Source organism: Felis catus, chromosome B3, assembly GCF_018350175.1.
Source record: "Felis catus isolate Fca126 chromosome B3, F.catus_Fca126_mat1.0, whole genome shotgun sequence".
Taxonomy (NCBI): Eukaryota; Metazoa; Chordata; class Mammalia; order Carnivora; family Felidae; genus Felis; species Felis catus.
This window is the reverse complement of record NC_058373.1, coordinates 20,286,759-20,306,261: the sequence shown is the minus strand read 5'-3', so window position 1 is coordinate 20,306,261 and position 19,503 is coordinate 20,286,759. Positions and strand designations below refer to the sequence as shown.

At 35.7% G+C, this 19,503-nt stretch overlaps 1 protein-coding gene across 15 annotated transcripts in view; it reads right to left on the bottom strand.

The window, feature by feature from the left end:
• TJP1 (tight junction protein 1) overlaps positions 1-19,503 on the bottom strand; it is a 370,447-nt gene that overhangs the window by 68,192 nt on the left and 282,752 nt on the right. For all 15 annotated transcript variants that reach the window (XM_045058902.1, XM_045058903.1, XM_045058904.1 and 12 more), the window contains one exon: positions 12,556-12,612. In XM_045058902.1, the coding sequence (XP_044914837.1) occupies positions 12,556-12,612 (57 nt within the window). The remainder of the gene's footprint in view (positions 1-12,555; positions 12,613-19,503) is intronic.

Genomic DNA, 19,503 nt, shown 5'->3' with positions numbered 1-19,503 from the left:
GAAGAACCCCCAAATAACTGATAGGTATTCTTCACTGGAAAGAATGGCAGAACAATTTGAGAACAGCAGTGGAAACTGGGAGGGATTTCCCCTGCTCTAATAGTGGGTGAGAGCAAGGAATCAGGCAGCAGAGCCTGAATCAACTGGAGCAGTGTGACCCCTAGGAATTCTCAACACTGACCTATCAGGCCTTTCTGGACAGGGCCCAACACTGTGGAGAAACTTTTAGTAGTGCAATCAAAGTTGGGCGGGACGGGAACAACAGAGACAAAAGAGAAGGTCCAGATAAAAGTGTGCAAAAGGCAAATAGCTAGGAAATGTCAGAAAGCAAGTAAGGTTTTTTGGCCGACATACATGCAAGTACGTGTATAAACACACACAGGAAAACAGCCAATTTCTAAAGAACTCAAAAGAACTAATTTTATATAAAATGAGCAAAAAAAAAAGTTAACAGGATCAAATCCCTTACAAAATTACTATAAATATAGTGAGTAGCAGAATAATATCCCTACAGAAAAGGGAAGCATGCCAGAATGAGTGTTCAAAAAAAGAGGAAAAAACGACCAAAACTGTTACTATTAAAAAACTAAAAGGCATAAGGAAAATAGGTAAGGCATGAAAGAACATAAATAAGAATTAGAAAAACTCAAAAATGAGTTGACAGAATTCAAGAGCTAATTTATAAATTTGAAAGTCATTTTTGATAGGAACACAAGACCAAATAAATACTGTAAGAGAAAAAGAAAGCAAAAACAGAGAAATCTTTTTAAAACCAAAACAGAAATGATGCATAAGATTTTTTTTTTAATTCTGAAAGAAAGTAAGTATTGCAAGATAGGCAATAGAGATACAACATATGTACAGCGGGAGTCCCTAAAAAACTAAACCAAAATAAGGGAAAAGAACAATAAAACCGGTAAAAAACAAAAACAAAAACAAAAAAAACTTAACCAATACTATTATTTTTTTAATTAAACTACATACTCAAAGGATGCACACTGCTGTAGATATGAGAGTTATCTGAGAGTATCAATTCAGAAAGACTAACACCAAAGATCTACCCAAATAAAATGATTATATTTTAAGGAAAAGGACTCTCTGACATCTAGGCAAAAAAAGCTCCTAATTTATAAAGAAACTTAGATTATCATCACACTTGGATAGCAAAATGTTATGCCAAAGATAACACAGTTAAAATACTCAAAGGAAACATGGGGTGCCTGGGTGGCTCAGTCAGTTAAACGTCAGACTTCAGCTCAGGTCATGATCTCACTGTTTGTGAGTTCGAGCCCTGCATCAGGCTCTGTGCTGACAGCTCAGAGCCTGGAGCCTGCTTTGGATTCTGTCTCCCTCTCTCTCTGTTCCTCCTCCTCTTGTGCTCTGTCTCTGTCTCTCAAAAATGAATAAACATTCAAAAAAAAATTTTTTTTAATAAAATCAAATACTCAAAGGAAACAGTAAGCCAAGGATTTTACATCCACTAGAATGGACAGATGGAAAGCATAAAAGGCACACATGAGCTAATAAACATGCAAAAACAGAGAATACCGTTTTCATGATCTTCCTTAAGAATCTAATAGAAAATGACTTTCTGACAATCAAAATAAGAGACACACAGAGAGCACTGGTGACAAGCATTAAATATATACTTACTTCTAAGATTAAATGAGGATTAAGGAGTGAAAGGATTAAAGTATGTAATAGCTATATGAGCTACATATAGTAAAAATCTTTTTTTTAAATGGGGAGAAGAATAAGGATAGCATGTGTAAAAATTTTTAGCGTTGTGTTCAGTAATCAAAATTGCCAGTGGCAGAATGATTATTATTCTTCACAATCATATGCTCTGTACTGGACTTACTAAATGACTAACATGGTTGCCTTCCCAAGGGATTTTCAAAAGAAATGCAAATTAGTCCATTTTTTTCTCTTGTATTTTTACAATAAACACTTTGTAGGTGTGCCCAAAGATAGCTGACTTTTACACGCTTACATGAGAAAATGTCCAGATTTGGAGAAAATGTCCAAATTATGGTGGTGAGGGAAGGGATTAAAGAGAATACATACAATCTCATGTATTTGTGCACACACATATACAGTTATAGCTTTTGGATGGAAGAGAATCAAAGAATTGTACTTTCACCATATTTTATCCTTTTGAGACCATAAGCACCCATGAGCAGCAATAGCTTAAATGTTTCTATCTTTGCCTGGTAGGGAAACTGAATTTATGATAAGAGACCTGAAATCTGTTCAGTTTCTTGTCCAGTTTTACTGAACATTAACCATGCCCATTCCTTTATATATCATTATGACTGCTTTTGCCTTGAGTAGTTGCAACAGGGATCCTATCTATGGCCCACAACGCTGAAATAATTTACTATCTGACCCTTTACAGAAAAGGTTTGCCCAGTCATGTGTATTAAAGCATTTTTTGATTCCTTAAAAAAAGGGGAGGTGAGGGGAGGAGTAGTTCCTAAAAGTTGACTTAGCTGCAGAAACATCTGGATAATCTCTTTTCCAAACATTCTTCTCTGTTCTCTTTAAAAAAAATTTTTAATGTTTATTTATTCTTGAGGGAGAGAGAGCCAGAGCGAGAATGGGGTAGTGGCAGAGAGAGAGGGAGACACAATGTGAAACAGGTTCCAGACTCTGAGCTGTCAGCACAGAGCCTGATGCGGGGCTTGAACTCACTCATGAGCCATGAGATCATGACTCGAGCTGAAATTGGATGCTTAACTGACTGAGCCACCCAGGCGCCCTTCTTCTCTGTTCTCTTTAAAGATGCCCAATTCTCTAGTTACAGATTTCCCTTGTTACTATTTTTTCTCCTGGTTTTCCATGCCACATTTTTACAATCAGCTAACTTAATCTTTCCTAACTTTTTTTGCCAATTACAGTTTAACTCTTCTCCACTTGTTCTTCCAATCAATCCTCAACATTCTATGACACCTGGGACGCCTGGGTGGCTCAGCTGGTTAAGCATCCAACTTCAGCTCAGGTCATGATCTCAAAGTTCATGAGTTCAAGTCTCGCATCAAGCCCTGCACTAACAGCTCAGAGCCTAGAGCCTGCTTTGGATTCTGTGCCTTCCTCTCTCTGCCCCTCCCCAACTCGGTCTTTCAAAAATAAATAAATTTAATAAAAAAAATTCTATGAAGCCTATTCTAATTGTTTTCCCAATGGACATTGGGATCACAGAATTTTAAAACCAAATAGATTCTCAGCAATCATTTGATTCAACTTTTTACAAATGAAGGCAGAAGGTCGCGGGTCCTATGTGTGCCTCTACTACTTTCAGATTATGACTTTATGTAGGACCTCTGTGGACTTGAGTTCCCTCACTTAAAAGAGATTAGGATTCTATTAACTCTGATACACTTTGATTCTATGAGGTTTTAAAGGCCTGTTCAAAATTAGTGCTGGGGTGCCTGGATGGCTCAGCTAGTTAAGTGTCTGATTCTTGATTTCAGCTCAGGTCATGATCTCACCATTCATGAGATCAATACCCATGTCAGGGCTCCACACTGACAGCATGGAGCCTGCTTGGGATTCTGTCTCTCTCCCTCTCTCCCTCCCCCGCTGCTCATGTTCTCTATCTCTTTCTCAATCTCAATAAATAAATTAATTAATTAAGCTTTAAAAAAGAGAGATCAAAAAGACCCTTAAAGCAATTTTTCTACCTATCTTGGTAGTTCTCAGAATGCTGCTTAAATTATCTTGACTGTTAGGTTGGTTCCTTTTTATCTTTGTGTCCTTAAACAGTCCCCTGGCTACTCAAATTGTGTGTGTATGTGTCCCCATTTATTCTCACACTCTCTAACAATTCTGATTCTCAATCTGTAGCTTCCATTTCTAATTCCTATTCTATTTTCTTACTCCCAGCTTCTTACAGGACACCTCCAACTGCTCTTCTCCAAAACTGTCATTTTCTCCACAAAACTGACCTCGCCACCTATGTTCTACTCTTAAAAAAACACCAAAAAACAAACAAAAACACCAAAAAACAACAAGACCCAAACTTGGGCTGCTTCCTTACCAAACTTACTTCTTTTTATTTATTGCATGTATAGGTAGCTTATGTGACAGAATTATAGGAGTTCTGAATTTCAGAAATTACATTCCATACACATTTTTTAAATTTAAAATTAATTTGACATATAAATGGAAAAAGCATTACATGCTAAGTCCAATGACCTGGGCTCAAGTTATAGCTTTTATGCAGCATTTCACAAGACCTATCTGACACTTAGTTTACTTTGTGTGGCTATGAACACCTTCTTCACAGAACGTTAAAATGAAGAGTTCAAAACACTTACAATGCACTCTACCAAGGTAAACAATGGCCTTCAATCAGCTAAAACAAGCCTACCTTAGTTTACATGTTTACATCAGTGTAAATGCTTACTTTATACCCATCTTATACCAATTTGGCGCTACTTACCAGATATGAAGGATTTCTCCCCCCTCCCCCTGCCACCTGCTCAACTTGGGACAAGTTAAATGAGATATAAGTCACATAACATAAAATTCACCCTTTAAAATGTACAATTCAATGTTTTTATGTATTCAGAGGTGTACAACCATCACAATTAATTTGGCAACATTTTCATCACCCTAAAAAGAAATTCCTTACCTCTTTATAGCCATCATCCCTCTATGTTCCCAATCCTAAGCAACCACTAGTCTATGTTCTATTTACCTGTTCTGACCATTTCTTATAAATGGAATTATACAATATATGGTCCTTTGACTGGCTTCCTTCACTTAGTATAATGTTTTCAACCTTTATCCATAGTGTAGCATGTATCAGTGTAGCATGTATTAGAAAGACTATACTTCCCCCCACCGTACTGTCTTGGCACCTTGTTCCAAATTTACTTCTTATTCAGTCACCTCACTAGCTGACACATTTGACTGCTCACCCTTAGAATATCTCCTAACTAGGTTCCTTTCTTTTAACTTTTACCCTTAATTCTTTAATATACAAATACTCAGATAATCTTTAAATAATGCTTTCTAAGAAAATAAAAAAGATGACCAACTCATTCCTTTAAATTCCTAAATAAGAATTTGCTTAATTGTTCAAAGGATCATAAAAATACATATGCATTTTCTAAGAGAGAACATCTGAAGCTAAAGAAAGTGTAGGTGGGTCAGGGTGGCACGAGGGGTGGAACACAGGACCCTCTGAATGCCATTAGCATCTCAAGCTACAGACCTGCACTTCCCAATGACAGCCATTAGACACATCATGAGTGGGCACTTAAAACGTGGTTAGTCTTACCTGATATTGTGCTGAAATTGCAAAATGTACATTGGTTGTGTAAGAGTCAGAATGAGAAAAGTTTACCAAGTTTTGAATATTGAGTACATATAGAAAATGACATTTTAAACAAAATTTTATAATCTTATTTAACTCAATGTGTATAAAATATTTTAACTTCACCTGTATTTTACATTTTTTAATGTGAAGACTAAAAAGTTTTAAACTACAGATGTGGTCTGCATTTGCATTGTATTGCTACTGGACAATGCTGCTATACAGACTTTCCCTAAGAGTGACTTTATTGAACAGGCTGGCCTTCTAGGGAATTAAGTTTTATTGGGCATAACCAAGTACCAAGCACCAAAGGGATAGGAAATTGATTAAGATTTCCTACCCTTAAGAAAATTATAATGCAGTAGGAGAAGGGATAGACAACAACCAAAGGAATATATTCATCTGTCACTGAGGCTCAATGGGGAGACCAGAATCCATGAGGCAAGTTCTGCCTGTTTTTGTTCTCTACGCTTACAATAGAGAGAAATACCAAAAAATTACTTAGCCTTGAATATTAAATAGGATTTCAGTGGTTTCTAGCATTCTAAGGTGAAGAAAGTTTCCTCTGAGAACACAAACAGATGAGACAATATGGAAGCACATCATATATTATTCTTGACAATATATAGGAGAAAACTTTAAGAGTTTTAGTCCACAGTAATTTTATTCTTTCAAAAGAAGTTACTTCCACCTTTCTTATCACTGACTGTCAGATGTCAAAGAATATGATTTGACCGTATTTGGCAATACTCAGTATCTATACTACAAGTTATTGCCGAAAGCATACAGCCTCAAATTATCTTCTTTACTCACCACGATTGCCAAAAACCCATGAGCTCACCTCAAGGAGAGTGACTTTCTCCTTCTTCTGTCAATGCTTCTTAAAAATGCAATGCCAGGACTGCCTGGGTGGCTCAGTCGGTTAAGTGTCTGATGCTGGCTCAGGTCATGATCTCAAGGTTCATGAGTTTAAGCCCCACATCAGGCTCTCTGTTGTCAGCACAGAGCTTGCTTCAGATCCTGTCCCTCTCTCTCGCTGTCCCTCCCCACCACTCTCAAAAATAAACAAACATTAATGAAAAAAAAACCCCACTAAAAAAAAAATGTGACGCCAGAGGCCATGGTCCTCCATTTCAAACTGGAACATTTTAAAAACGCGTATTAGGGGCCCCATTCCAAACCAAATGAATCAGAACCTCTGTTCACTGGGGGATGACCAAGTTGACTTCTCTTTATAATAAACCTGGAGAGCCACTGCTCTAAGTCAGTTGTCAGCAAACTATAGCCTCCAGGCCGAAATAATAAGTAAATAAAGTTTTACTGAAATATAGCCATACCCACTTGTTTACCTACTGTCTGTGGTTGCTTCTGCAATACAACTGTAGAGTTGAGTAGCTGTGACAAATTTATGGTCTACAACATGTAAAATGTTTACTTATCATCCAGCACTTCAAAATACACTGTGCTGATAATGCTCTAAAATAGTTTAAATCTTACTACTCTGGATCAACTCAGAACACCAAAAGACTGTCAGATTTGAAAGTACTGTTCTGTGGCCTCAGAGAATGAAGTCAACTGAATTATGCTTTGGCATATATGTCTCAATTTGCACTGACAGGGCTAATTTTAAAAACCTTCAAAAAACAATTCCTGAAAACAAAAAACAAAAAAACAATTCCTAGAGGGATGGTCTTTGAAGACTTCCATTCTGTCATAGTCTTAATGATGAGGCCCAGAAGCAACACAGGTCTATGTTCCCAGCTTAACAGTGAACATGTTTAAAACCAAAGAATTATTAATTATAAACTCATCTCTATGTATCTTCTGATGACATTTTTCTGGGCTGGTACCTTTCTTTTTCTTTTCTTTTTTTTTTTTAATGTTTATTTATTTTTGAGAGAGACAGAGACAGATGCGAGTGGGTTAGGGGCAGAGAGAGAGGGAGACATAGAAGCAGAAGCGGGCTCCAGGCTCTGAGCTGTCAGCACAGAGCCCAACATGGGGCTCGAACTCACAAGCTGTGAGATCATGACCTGAGCCGAAGTTGGATGCTCAACTGAATGAGCTACCCAGGTGCCTGGGCTGGTACCTTTCTCATAGCAAAAGAAAACTGAAGTATGAGAAGAGGTCATCTACAGAACAGAACTACACTCATCTTCTAAATAGAAAACTCAGACTTGCCTGATTATTACACCTACCACGAGTTGGTATGATACTTCTAACACATTTAGAAAACTGGATTCTGTTTTCTCAATATTCGAGATCTTTTCCTACTTTACCTGAGCTAATGAAATACAGATCTGTAGTAAAATGACTTAGCATTTCCCCACATCTGAAAACCTAACAAAACCAAGCAAAGCAGCAGAAAGGAGAAACAAACTTAGCTGATTTGTGTCTTCTTTTATTTACACTTAAAAGGTATGAGGAAAAAACAAACATGTGATAATGCCAAATTATCTCTATGGTTTTGAGTGATCTAGCTTCTACCTAAAGAAATTATATAAGGAACAGCAATTTAAACCCAATGTAAGCAAAAGAAAGGAAATATTAAAATAAGAGCAGAAATCAATGAAACAAAAAATAAAGAGTATTGATGAAAACAAAATCTGGTTTTTTAAAAGATCAGTAAGATTGTTCAATCACTAGCTAGATTGACCAGGAAATAAAAGACATAAATTACCAATATCAGAATGAAAAAAGGGACATTATTACAGATCCTACAACATTAGAATAAGGGAATATTAACCATTTTATATCCATAAATTTGACAACTTAGATGAAAGGGACAAATACTTCGAAACATACAAATTACCAAAGTTACCCAAAAAACTAATAAAGAGATATGTAACTTGAATAATCCTATATAAAATTAAAGAAACTGAATTTAAACTTAAAAGCCTTCCCCCCCAAAAACAAACACAAACACACACACACACACACACACACACACACACACACCACACACAAAAATCCCTCCTGGAGCAGATGGCTACACTGGTGAATTCTAAATTCTATCAAGCATTTAAGTAAGAAATAACATCAACTGTACAAGAACTCTACCAGAAAACACAATAGGAAGAAATACTTTCCAAGAGCTGGTTTTGAGGCTAGTAGCTTTCCCTGATACTAAAACTAGAGAAAAACAATATAAAAGTCTAGCAAATCAACCTATTAATATATAAGGTGGAAAATAAATCACAACCAAATAGAATTTATCTTGGGAATGCAAAACTGTTGAGTATTCAAAAAGCAAGACAATGATTATACCAACAAACTAGTAAGAATACTCATTTCCTAACCTCAGGCACTACTTGTAAAAACAAAGTACTGGCGGGGCACCTTGGTAGCTCACTTGGTTAAGCGTCTGACTTTGATTCAGGTCGTGATCTCACGATTCGTGAGTTCTAGCCCTGTGTTTAGCTCTTTGCTGACCTTAACCTGATAAACAGCATGTACAATAACTTGACAGTTAACATCATACTTAATGGTGAAAGACAGAATATTTTAATCTAAAATTAGGAATAAGGCAAGGAGGTCTGCTCACCATAATATCTTGGAAATCCTAGCTGGTGCAATAAGGCAAGAAAAAGAAACTGCATACAGATCAGATCAAAAGGAAGAAATAAAACTGCCTTTATTCACAGATGCCATGACTACATAGAAGAAAAGTTGTAAGTTCATTTATTAAAAAAAAAAATCAATAGTATTTCTACATATGAACAATCAAAAATTTAAATGAAAAAAATACCATTTACAATAGATTCAGGAAACATGAAATGTACTTAACTAAAAACCTAGCAAAATGTGTGTAAGATCTGCATGCCGAACACTATAAAACAGTAATAAGAAAATAAAAGAATGGAAAAATACATCATGTTCAAAGTTTGGAAGACTCAGTATTGTCAGTTCTCCCTGAATTAATCTATAATGTAATAAAAATCTCAGATTTTTTTATTTGACAAACTTACTCTAAAATTTGCGTAGAAAAGAGAACTAAAATAGTCAAAACAATTAAAAAAAATAAATTTGGAGGATTCACACTACCTGATTCCTACACCTAATATAAATCTATAATAACAAATGCAGAAGTGACTAGCAGATGGGATAGACACACAGGATCTACAGAACAGACTAGGGAAAGACCTATTTTTGACAAAGGTAGAAAGCATTTCATGAAGAAAGGAAAATCTTTTCATAAACAATGGCCCAAAAGTTTGTGGACATCCGTATTAAAAAAAAAAAAAATCCTCTGCCCACATGTGATAACATACACAAAATTTAACTCAAAACATCCAGAAAAAATCCTGTGACCCTGGGTTTAGCAAAAACATCTCAAAAGCATGATTGATAAAAGTAAAAACTAACAAACTGGCCTTTTATCAAAATTTAAAACTTATGCTCTGCAAAACACACTATTAAGAGAAGGAAAAAAGCAAGCTGTAGACGGGGAAAAATATGTGCAAAACAATATCTGATAAATAACTTGTACCTTGAATATATAAATAACTCTCAAAACTCAGTAACAACCTCAGTGCACCAAAGGACACAATCAACAGAGGGAAAGGCAATTCCTGGAATGAGAAAAAATATTTACAAGTCATATATCTGCTAAGGAGCTAATAATATTCAGAACATATAAAGAATTCCTAAAACTCAACAACAAAAAACAAATAACCCAATTAAAAAATGGGCAAAGAACTTGAATGGATGGTAATTTTATGTGTATTTTACTGCAACCAATACAAAAACAAACAAAAACCCCCATAATACCTCAATATTAAGAAAACAAACAACCCTATTAAAAGTGGGCAAAGGATTTAAATATATTTTACCAAGAAGATATATGGATGACAAGCATACAGACCTTAATGTCCTTAGTCTTTAGAGAAATGCAAACTAAAACCACAATGACAAACACACTACACAACTATTAGAAGGGCTAAAGTTAGGGGGGCAAAAAAACCCTGATAATATCAAGTGTTGATAAGGATACAAAAGCAACAGAACTCTTATACACAGCCAATGGAGATGCAAAATGGTACAGACCATTTGGTGGTTTCTTATAAATGTTCACTTACCATAAGACTCAGAGCAAGCCCATTCCTAAATATTTACCCAAGAGAAATGAAAAGTTATGTTCATACAAAAACCTGTACACTATGCAGAATTATAACCACAAAAAACTGCAAAATATCCAAATAATTCTACATCCAAACAATGGAATAATACTCAAGCAATAAGGAACTAAAAATAATGGCAACAAGAGAAACTACTGATACAAGCAACGTCATGGAGGAATCACAAATGCATCAGGCTGAGAGTATAAGAAGTAAGTGCTGAGAGTATAAGAAGCTAGTCTTAGAAGACTATATATTGTATGAAATCATTTACGTGACTATATGGAAAAAAAACACACCAGTGGCTACCAAGTGCTGGGGTAAGGGAACAAAGTTGATGACAAATGGGTACAAGAGAAAAGTTTCAGGTGATGGGACAGTTCCGTATTTTGGTTGTGCTGGTGCTTACATGACTATACGAATTTATCAAACAGAGAACTGTACACAGAGGATAAATTTTACTATATGCAAATTATACCAGTAAAAGCAATAAAGGTGTTAAGAAAATGTAATGTGATAAAATAAAATACATAATACAAAATTATATCACAACCAAACACTTATAAGGTATGAAGTTATTTTATAACATGTTTAATCTGATTTAAAAATGCTACCTAATAGCACGTTTCAAACAGAGTGGCCATATTTCAGCCTTAACAATTAAAAGTTAAGGTTATTGTTACTTAAATGATTTCTTCTACCACTTAGGGAGACATAAAAAAAAAAGTCAACCATATCTTATCTGAAATCACTGTTTTTTAATAATTAATTTACCCATTATCTATTATGTTCAGATTCAAACATATACAAGATAATCAGGGGCAGAGTTCAGGAACTTAATTTACATACCCCTTTCTATTTTCCTAGTAATGGATACAGCTGGTAGAAACAGTAGTGTGAAGTATTTAAATATTCTCTAATCTCTTTCTATTCATTCTGAAGAGTTAGCTCTTTTCAAAGCAGGACTGGGGAGAATTATGGAAGGCACTTCCTTCATGGTAAGCATAAATAGGTCCCATTAGCCCCATTTTAAACCTATGAAAACCCAGGCTCCAGCAGGGGGTTATTAGATCACTTACTCCTTTCTAAAAGAAAAGAGGAAGGAACTAGGATTCAAATTCAGAGCAGTCTCACTTCAGACACAAAGCTCTTTTTCATTTTCTTTTTTTAAGTTTATTTATTTTGAGACAGAGACAGCCCAAGTGGGGGAAGGGCAGAGAGGGAGGGAGGGAGGGAGGGAGGGGGAGAGAAAGGGGGGGGGGGGAGAGAGAGAGAGAGAGAGAGAGAGAGAGAGAGAGAGAGAATCCCAAACAGGCTTCATGCTGGCAGCACAGATCCCGACAGGGGGCTCAAACTCAAGAAACCTTGAAATCATGACCTGAGCCGAAACCTAGAGTCAGATGCTCAATGGACTGGGCTACCCAGGTGCCCCCCTCAGTTTTTTTAATTTGGGAAAGAGAGAGTGCACATGCGCCAGTGCAAGGGAGGAGGGAGAAAGAGAATCCCAAGGAGGTTCCATGCTCAATGTAGAGCCTGATGTGGAGCTCAATCCCATGACCCTGGGATCATGACCAAAATCAAAGATACTCAACTGACTGAGCCACCCAGGGGCCCCCAAAGCTCTTAATCTTACCCAGCTCACTGCTATTTGCTCTCTGTCCATCTGCAACTGCTTAAACAATAGCTTGGATCTACATGTTTCAAATCAAAAGTATCTTTTAAGGTTTTATTACTCACACAATCTGTTTTGATTTTAACCCTATAATACCTGCACATATATTCAGAAAGTCTGAAGGAGTTTACAGTTTATATCAACATGCAATGTGTTTTATCTGATGATTCAAATTTTTAAAAATAAATCACTTACTTTCTCAAGTCAGGAATAAAATAAACCAAATATACAAATAATCACCAAAAGGATATATGAAAAAGTAATCACGTTCACCTCTAACCTTAATAAAGAATTTATTGCAACTCTAATTTTAAACAAAGGAATATAGAAAAGTTTTTTCCCCTTTCTTCTGACTTCCTGACATCTGGCTTTCCTCTATTGTTTTCCAAAGCTGCCAGTATCCTGAGTTATACACAGATTATTTACTGCAACAGAAAACTTACCCTGTGAAGCGTCACTGTGTGTTGTTCCCATATAGCTGTTTCCTCCATTGCTGTGTTCTGAGAAAGGAAAAGAAAAACAAATCATTTCTCTGTTAAGAAAATGTCTTTAATAAAGTGAGTGAGATAATCCAGCAAACAATTCGCACACTGAAATACCAAAATTCATGCTGTTAATATTAGATATTCTGAAAAGAGTTTAATAATTATGGAAGGCTTTTGTTTGCTTTTTGTTTTTGTTGTAAGAGACAGGAAACTACACACAGGAACTTCCTTTGTTTTTAACTTAATTTGGACAGATGCTGCTCTACATTCATTTCATGTCAGCTCAAACTGGCATTCAAGCTAATTCTGTAGTAATTTTATACTTAACATCAGATTGAAAAGAATAAAAGTTGGAATAGTACTATTTTAAAATATCTGATGACACATAAAACATTAAAAAGCATTGCGCAGTGTAACTGTGCAAAGGAAGGAAAAGTCAAATACTTTTTAACTCAGTAAGTATAAATATACATGTTACCGAAAACTAGATAAGACCATTAGATATATTTGGACATTGGTTGCTTTAATATCACATAGTTAAACACTACTGCACCACCTAGTTTCAGTTTTGCTACAGAATTATCTTTTCAAGCTCTGGTTATAACCCTTAAGTAAAAAGAAAAAAAAAAAAAGTTTTTTCTAGTATATGTATCCTGGTCACACAAAACAAAAAAACAAATTAACTACAAAGTATCCCCAAGAATCACCATTAAATTAAAACAACACACCTTCAATCCAGGTACTACTCAAACCATAGTGTAGCTCAGGCTCACCTCCTGTCAAGAACCTCTTAGTAAAGCGGGAAATAAGTTACTATTCAAGGCATTAGCACTAAGAATTAAAAAAAAATTTCTTAGAAATTGGGTTAATTGCTCTTAAAGGCTTAAATAATTCAGTCTCTTTTAATGTTACCATTTTATGGAACTGGGGTTACTAAAAATATATTATATTTACAAACTTTTTTTTTTTTAACAAAGTCCTTTCCGGAATTAACAAAAAGCTGGGTAGAAGGGGAAAATGCTGAGCATGACATTCTCAGAACATCACAGGTTACCCACTGTTAGAAATGCTGATTTCACAAGTGAGATCCGTCTTCTATCACACTGCTGTCATTTAGCATCGTGAGAATATGCCCATCAAGGTACCATGGACCCATTTCTCCTTTCCCACAACATCTTTAATCGAAGATTAATGCCACTTTAGAAAATGAACCCCTTTAAGGAAAGCCTGTTTCCCTAAATTCAAAGCAACTAGATTAACTTCCCTGCCAGATGAAAAAAGAGGGAGAAAGGATCTCTCTGTTCACTCCCATAGATAAGAACTACCAACCTTACCAGAGTTTTGTTTCAATCTTCCAATCAAATGCAGCAAAACCTCCCTTTAATGAAACTCTGCTAGAAACAAAGCTGTTTTGTTTTTTCACAAAAATTGACCAGGATTTAATGTATTTAAAAAAATTCCTCCATCAATGTGAAGTAACGATGATATGAGTAATTCTGCTAAACATCGAGAGTCCTACTGAAATATACATGATAAAAATATCTGCAATAATTGCCAGTTTGTCCAATCTTAGCTGACTTATTAAAAATGAGAACTGCTTGCATGGCTCTAAACTCATCTATTCTCAATCCACTTTAACCAGCAGCATTGCTTCAACTGCCTTTTCAATCCCTTTCATATCAGTGCAAAGGGAAAGTGATCTGACAACAGACAAGTACCTTGATAACATATTCTTTGGTATGAAGCAGCTTATCATCCTCCATATGATTTTAATCACAAGTTTTCCATTTTTCAAAAGAGTATTAATCAAACAAGGAATTCATTTAATGTTAAGGAGGGTTAACAAGGAGGGTTAACAAGGGTTAATGTTAAGGAGGTTATGAAACAACATATATTGTTATTCTAATTTTAAACGTGAGTAGTAAAGGAGGCTGAAAAGACACAAAGTGTTCACAAAGTGTTAACACTGATCATCTTCAAAGTGAAGGGATTAGGACGAACATTTTTCATTAGGTATTGTATCTTTTTGCTTTCCTTTCTTTATTCCCAATCAGAATAAACTGCCAGTGTATTTTAAACCACATTCACCAAATCCCCTTGGAAACTTCAAGTATCTTTATTAACTTTGTTTTAGGAAACCAAGTAATATTTAAGGAAATTATTTTGTTTTATTGTTAATTATAAAAAGTAGTTATTCAACTGTTGGTAAGGGATCTGTTGGTAAGGTCTTAATGTACAAGCCTGAAGAAAACTGCAGTAAGAGAAATTAATTTTGTTCAGATAAGGGAAAAACTAAAAATGCTACAACAACTGTCTGGCATTCAAAATGAATATTTCTTCGGAGGGATTAGAAAAGTACACATCTCAACTAACTCAATGGCTTCCCAAAAAAGGGTAGTAATTGCTCATTCTCTGTTAAAGCCAAACATAGCCTTATTAGCTTGATTTATCACAAGGGAGATGTATGCAATAGAGATTGAGACATTTAAAAAAGGTGATTAGTCAGGCTCTTGACCAGCACATTAAACCAATTTAATCCACAATATGAATGAGTTATTATGCCTTGCCAATCCTACCACTTAAACCACAAAACAACAACAAAACGTAGTCCTAGTTTAAATCACGAAGCATGTCCTCTCCTCTCCACTCTCTAGCCTTTGGTTTCCTTCAGTGGCAGAAGCAGCCAAATTCTATCCATGTTTGTTTACATTACCAGATAGACCTTACAAGGAGTTCTCAATGAATAGGGAAGAGAATAGATGAATGAATGGGTTTATGATAATGCAAATATAGTCAAATATAATGGAAGACTCTTATTTGTCAGGATTCAAGTATCCATTGCAAAATTCTTTTGACTTCACTATGTTCAAAAATAGTAATAAAGTGGGCATGGGGGGGGGGGTCTTACAGTAAATCACTCAAAATTGAAGGCTAAAAGTGATATGAAACAGTTTTTATACTAATAAACACGACTTTCGTGCTGTTGGTTTTTTTTTTGAGACAGAAAGAGTGCATGCGTGCACACAGATGCACAAGTGGGGAAGGGGCAGAGAGAGAGAGGGAGAGAAAATCTTAATTAACCAGGCTCCACACTCAGCAGGAAGCCTGACACAGGGCTCAATCCCAGGACTCTGGGATCATGAATGAGCCCAAATCAAGAGTCAGATGCTTAACCCACTCTGCCACCCAGGCACCCCTATTAAACACTATTTTTGTAAGCGCTACTAAAAGAAAAAAAAAGTTCACTAATAACAGAATTTTGATGCTTTAGAAAAAGGGGGACAGAAGGTTTCTTTTGTTAGAATACCTAAGAGTACCTTACGTTTTCACTATGACCCCTTCTGTAGTGTTTTATCAAGTTCATCTATTACCTATACAAATACATGATGATTAAACTCAACATCCTTATTGTAAAGTTGCTTCTCGTTTCTTATTAAAAACAATGCAAAGCTGCATAACTTGGACATGGATCTTCTGAAAAATCTACAGTCTCATTCCCTGGGCTTTAGGAGACCAAAGAAAAAGTGTTACTCCTTTAAGCACAATACCAGCACTATTATTCCCTAGTAACCTGGAAAGATGCTGTTACACGGAAAATGAACTAGATGAGAAATACTGAGATCAGAGCCCAAATCTGCCATACTGGATAGGTGACCTCAGTTTTCCTTACCTATAAAATTAAAGAACTGGATGAAATTATCTCAAGTAAAAGGTTCTTTCTACCTCCAAAATTCTATTGGACTATAATTCTAATTGTAGTCCAATTATAATTCCAATTTCAAACTTGCCGCAAATTCAATTATTAGTGGAGTACTGCAGACATCAGGAGTGACTGCAAATTGTGACTACTGGATTCTGAGTTATGAGTACATTTCTAAGTCAGTATCAACTGACTAGAATCACAATTTCTGAAGAAGCAAAAAGCTGCATTTCAGAATTTGCCAAGAGTTTGTTTGGTTTCTTTGTTCTAAGATCCAGCTGGCAAAGACACTACTCAGATCACCAACTCTAAAGGGCTTCCTGCCAAAACTTCAGATCCCCATTCTAGGCAGTTTTGCTATCCTTTAGGGATGATTACAGATTAAATGGGGAATAGACAGGAGGACACAAAAACTGACAAAACAAGATGAACCTATAACTGGGAGAAAACCAAATCCAAAACAATAAATAAGGCAACTATTCTACAAACGAAGGAAAAATCTTACTCCTTAACATTATCTAGACACATAGCAGGATTTATAGTCAGTTAAATTTTACTGCTATAGCTGTAATTTTAAAAGCAACCCATTCATTCATTCATTCATTCATTCATTCATTCAACAAATATTTATCAGATATGCAAGTGGTGTGGAGGCCAAAAATAGGTCCCTCTTCCTCTCTAAAGGGTTCAAGGAGAAAGTTTATAATACTACATACATGGTGTAGAAGAGAATGAAGATTCTGCCTGCTGTGAAGATCAGAGATAGGAGTCCCTGAGAAAACAATGTTCAAGTTCAAGCTTGGAGAATGACCAGGAAAAAAAAAAAACAACAACTGGGGAGACAAGTTTCAGAAGAAACATCACATCAGCAAGGTTGTTAATGCTGCACATAAAGTTGGCTGTGGGATGGCTGAGTTGTACGATGTGTGGATGAGGAAAGGGTAAAAAGAGAAGTTGCAAAAGTTCCTTTACAACAGGCCTTGTAATATAATGCTAAGGACTCTAAGCTCAGTGGGAAAACACTAAGAAATTTCAGGCAATCACATGACATAGCCCAAACTCATTCTGAAGGCTGTGGAAGATGGATTTGAGGTAAGGAGACCAGTTAGAAAGTTAAGGTGTAAAGAGGGAGAAGCTAAAGATGGCCAACTGGCATCTTTAGATGGACAGCTGAGTGGAAAAGCAGGAAGAAGAAAAGATTATAAATTCAGTGTTAGACATCCTAAATGGAAGGTGCCTGTGGAAATACTGAAGCAGGGATATAGGCAATAGGAAGCTAAATATACAGGGCTGAAGATCAAGACTGAGATCGCGAGTAGATAAGGATCTAGAAGTAATCAACAAAGTAGTGTTGAAACCAAGAGAAAAGATCCAATTACGCAAGGACTAAGATGACCCTGTGGACTACAACTATTTGGGGGGGGGGGGGGGGACCAAAGGAACAGCCAATGAGGATAGAGGAAAACCAACGAGCTAACACAAAACATCATTTATTGCTCGGAGAGTACACCAAAACAAAATATAAAAATGGAAGCTATGACCTTTAAATATTAAATATATACCTAGACTAGTTTAGTCAGTACTATCTCTTAAATGAGGCAGCTGAACACTCTTGACAACTTGCTGTCCTCCATTAGGAAAATCAAGTAGTAAAGGAAGGTGCTTTCTCTGGAGTCCTTCTGTGAACAGAGCTGCTACACTGAATTATTTCTGAATTCTTCTGCTCTCCAAAGTGTTTTTGTTTTGTTTTATTTTCCACCCAAAATAAAATGCAAGATCATCTACTGAGATCAGGCTGAGCCAGGAACTTAAAAAATACAACCTAAGTTTTAACGAATAAAACAGATAGATGACCCCTGACCTCTTTGGCCTTATTAATTAAGTATTTAATTTCAACTGTGATCACTGATATACAAATGAAATACAAAGAAAAAGACTAGAGTATGTGTTAAAAAATAGGGAAAATAAGCATTTGGATTAATCTGAAGGGCTGTCATGTGAACTCTCAAAATAGAGATGTCCAAGAAGTAGTAAAAAATGTCCTTCAAGTAGTAAAAGAGACAAATCTAAAGCCAAATGAAGAGAGGTCTTGGAGACACTCAGGGATTCAACAAACTTCTCAAATACAAGTTAAGAATTCACTAAGCTTAAGAATTCAAATAATGATCAAAGTAAGAGTGCAGTCTCTCAATAGATGTTGAGTTGGATGACAGTTGGATGACAGTCTCCATAGAAAGGAAGAAAATTTAGTAGCTAACACCCAACTATACTCAACAAGAGTTAAATTTTCAAATACTTTATTTTGTCCACTCTTTGGTTGGCAACTTAGGGGACAAATGATGATAGATATGATTAGAAAACGTTAACAGCTAGAAGACATAAAGTATAAATGGAATTTTTTGGTTGATCAAAGTTGGAGGTCTCTGTAAAATATAAGTTTACAAATAAATCTTTGCCCTGTCCTAAGATCAATGTGAAAGGATATCAACTTAACTAAGTTACCATTATATGCACATTAAAAATGACAATTTCTCATCTGGGACAGTTACAGACACTCTAGAAAACTGTGAGTGCTTTCCAGTTATCAAAAATAAAACTATTTTTAGGTAGACATTTTCTAATGGCCTGAAGATGGATAAAAAGACTTTGAATTCTTTTCAGGTAGAAAGGGGAAAGGGACTGAAGTGGCAGGGAGGACTATGGAATAATATTTCTAAGTGTATCTTTTTGTGTAACTCTGACTCTCAGAACAACAGTATTCTTTCTATAAATATATATCTATATGTATGTAAATATATACATATATATACACACACCCTTGCATATCAAAACAAAACAAAACCCACACACACATTAAAACACAGATATGGAGATATGGGAAATTATCCAAAATGGAATACAAATAATAACAAGTATGAATCTAACTGTATTATAAATGAATAATGTGATCACATGAAGAAAGCCAAGGAGAAAACACAAGTAAGAAACTGTAGTTTTAAAACAGTATCCTGACTGAATGCTGTAAAGCCAAAGACAAAAAGAAATGTATAGAAATTCTGTAGCCTAGTTAGTCTTTCTCCTGGAGGTATGGGTATAAGTTTGAAACTATTTTGTATGTATATCAGAAGTAAACCAAGAAGCAAATACACTGTAGATAATGAAAGCTGGATTTCTACTGCTGGGAGAAAAAAGTTATAAATAAGAAA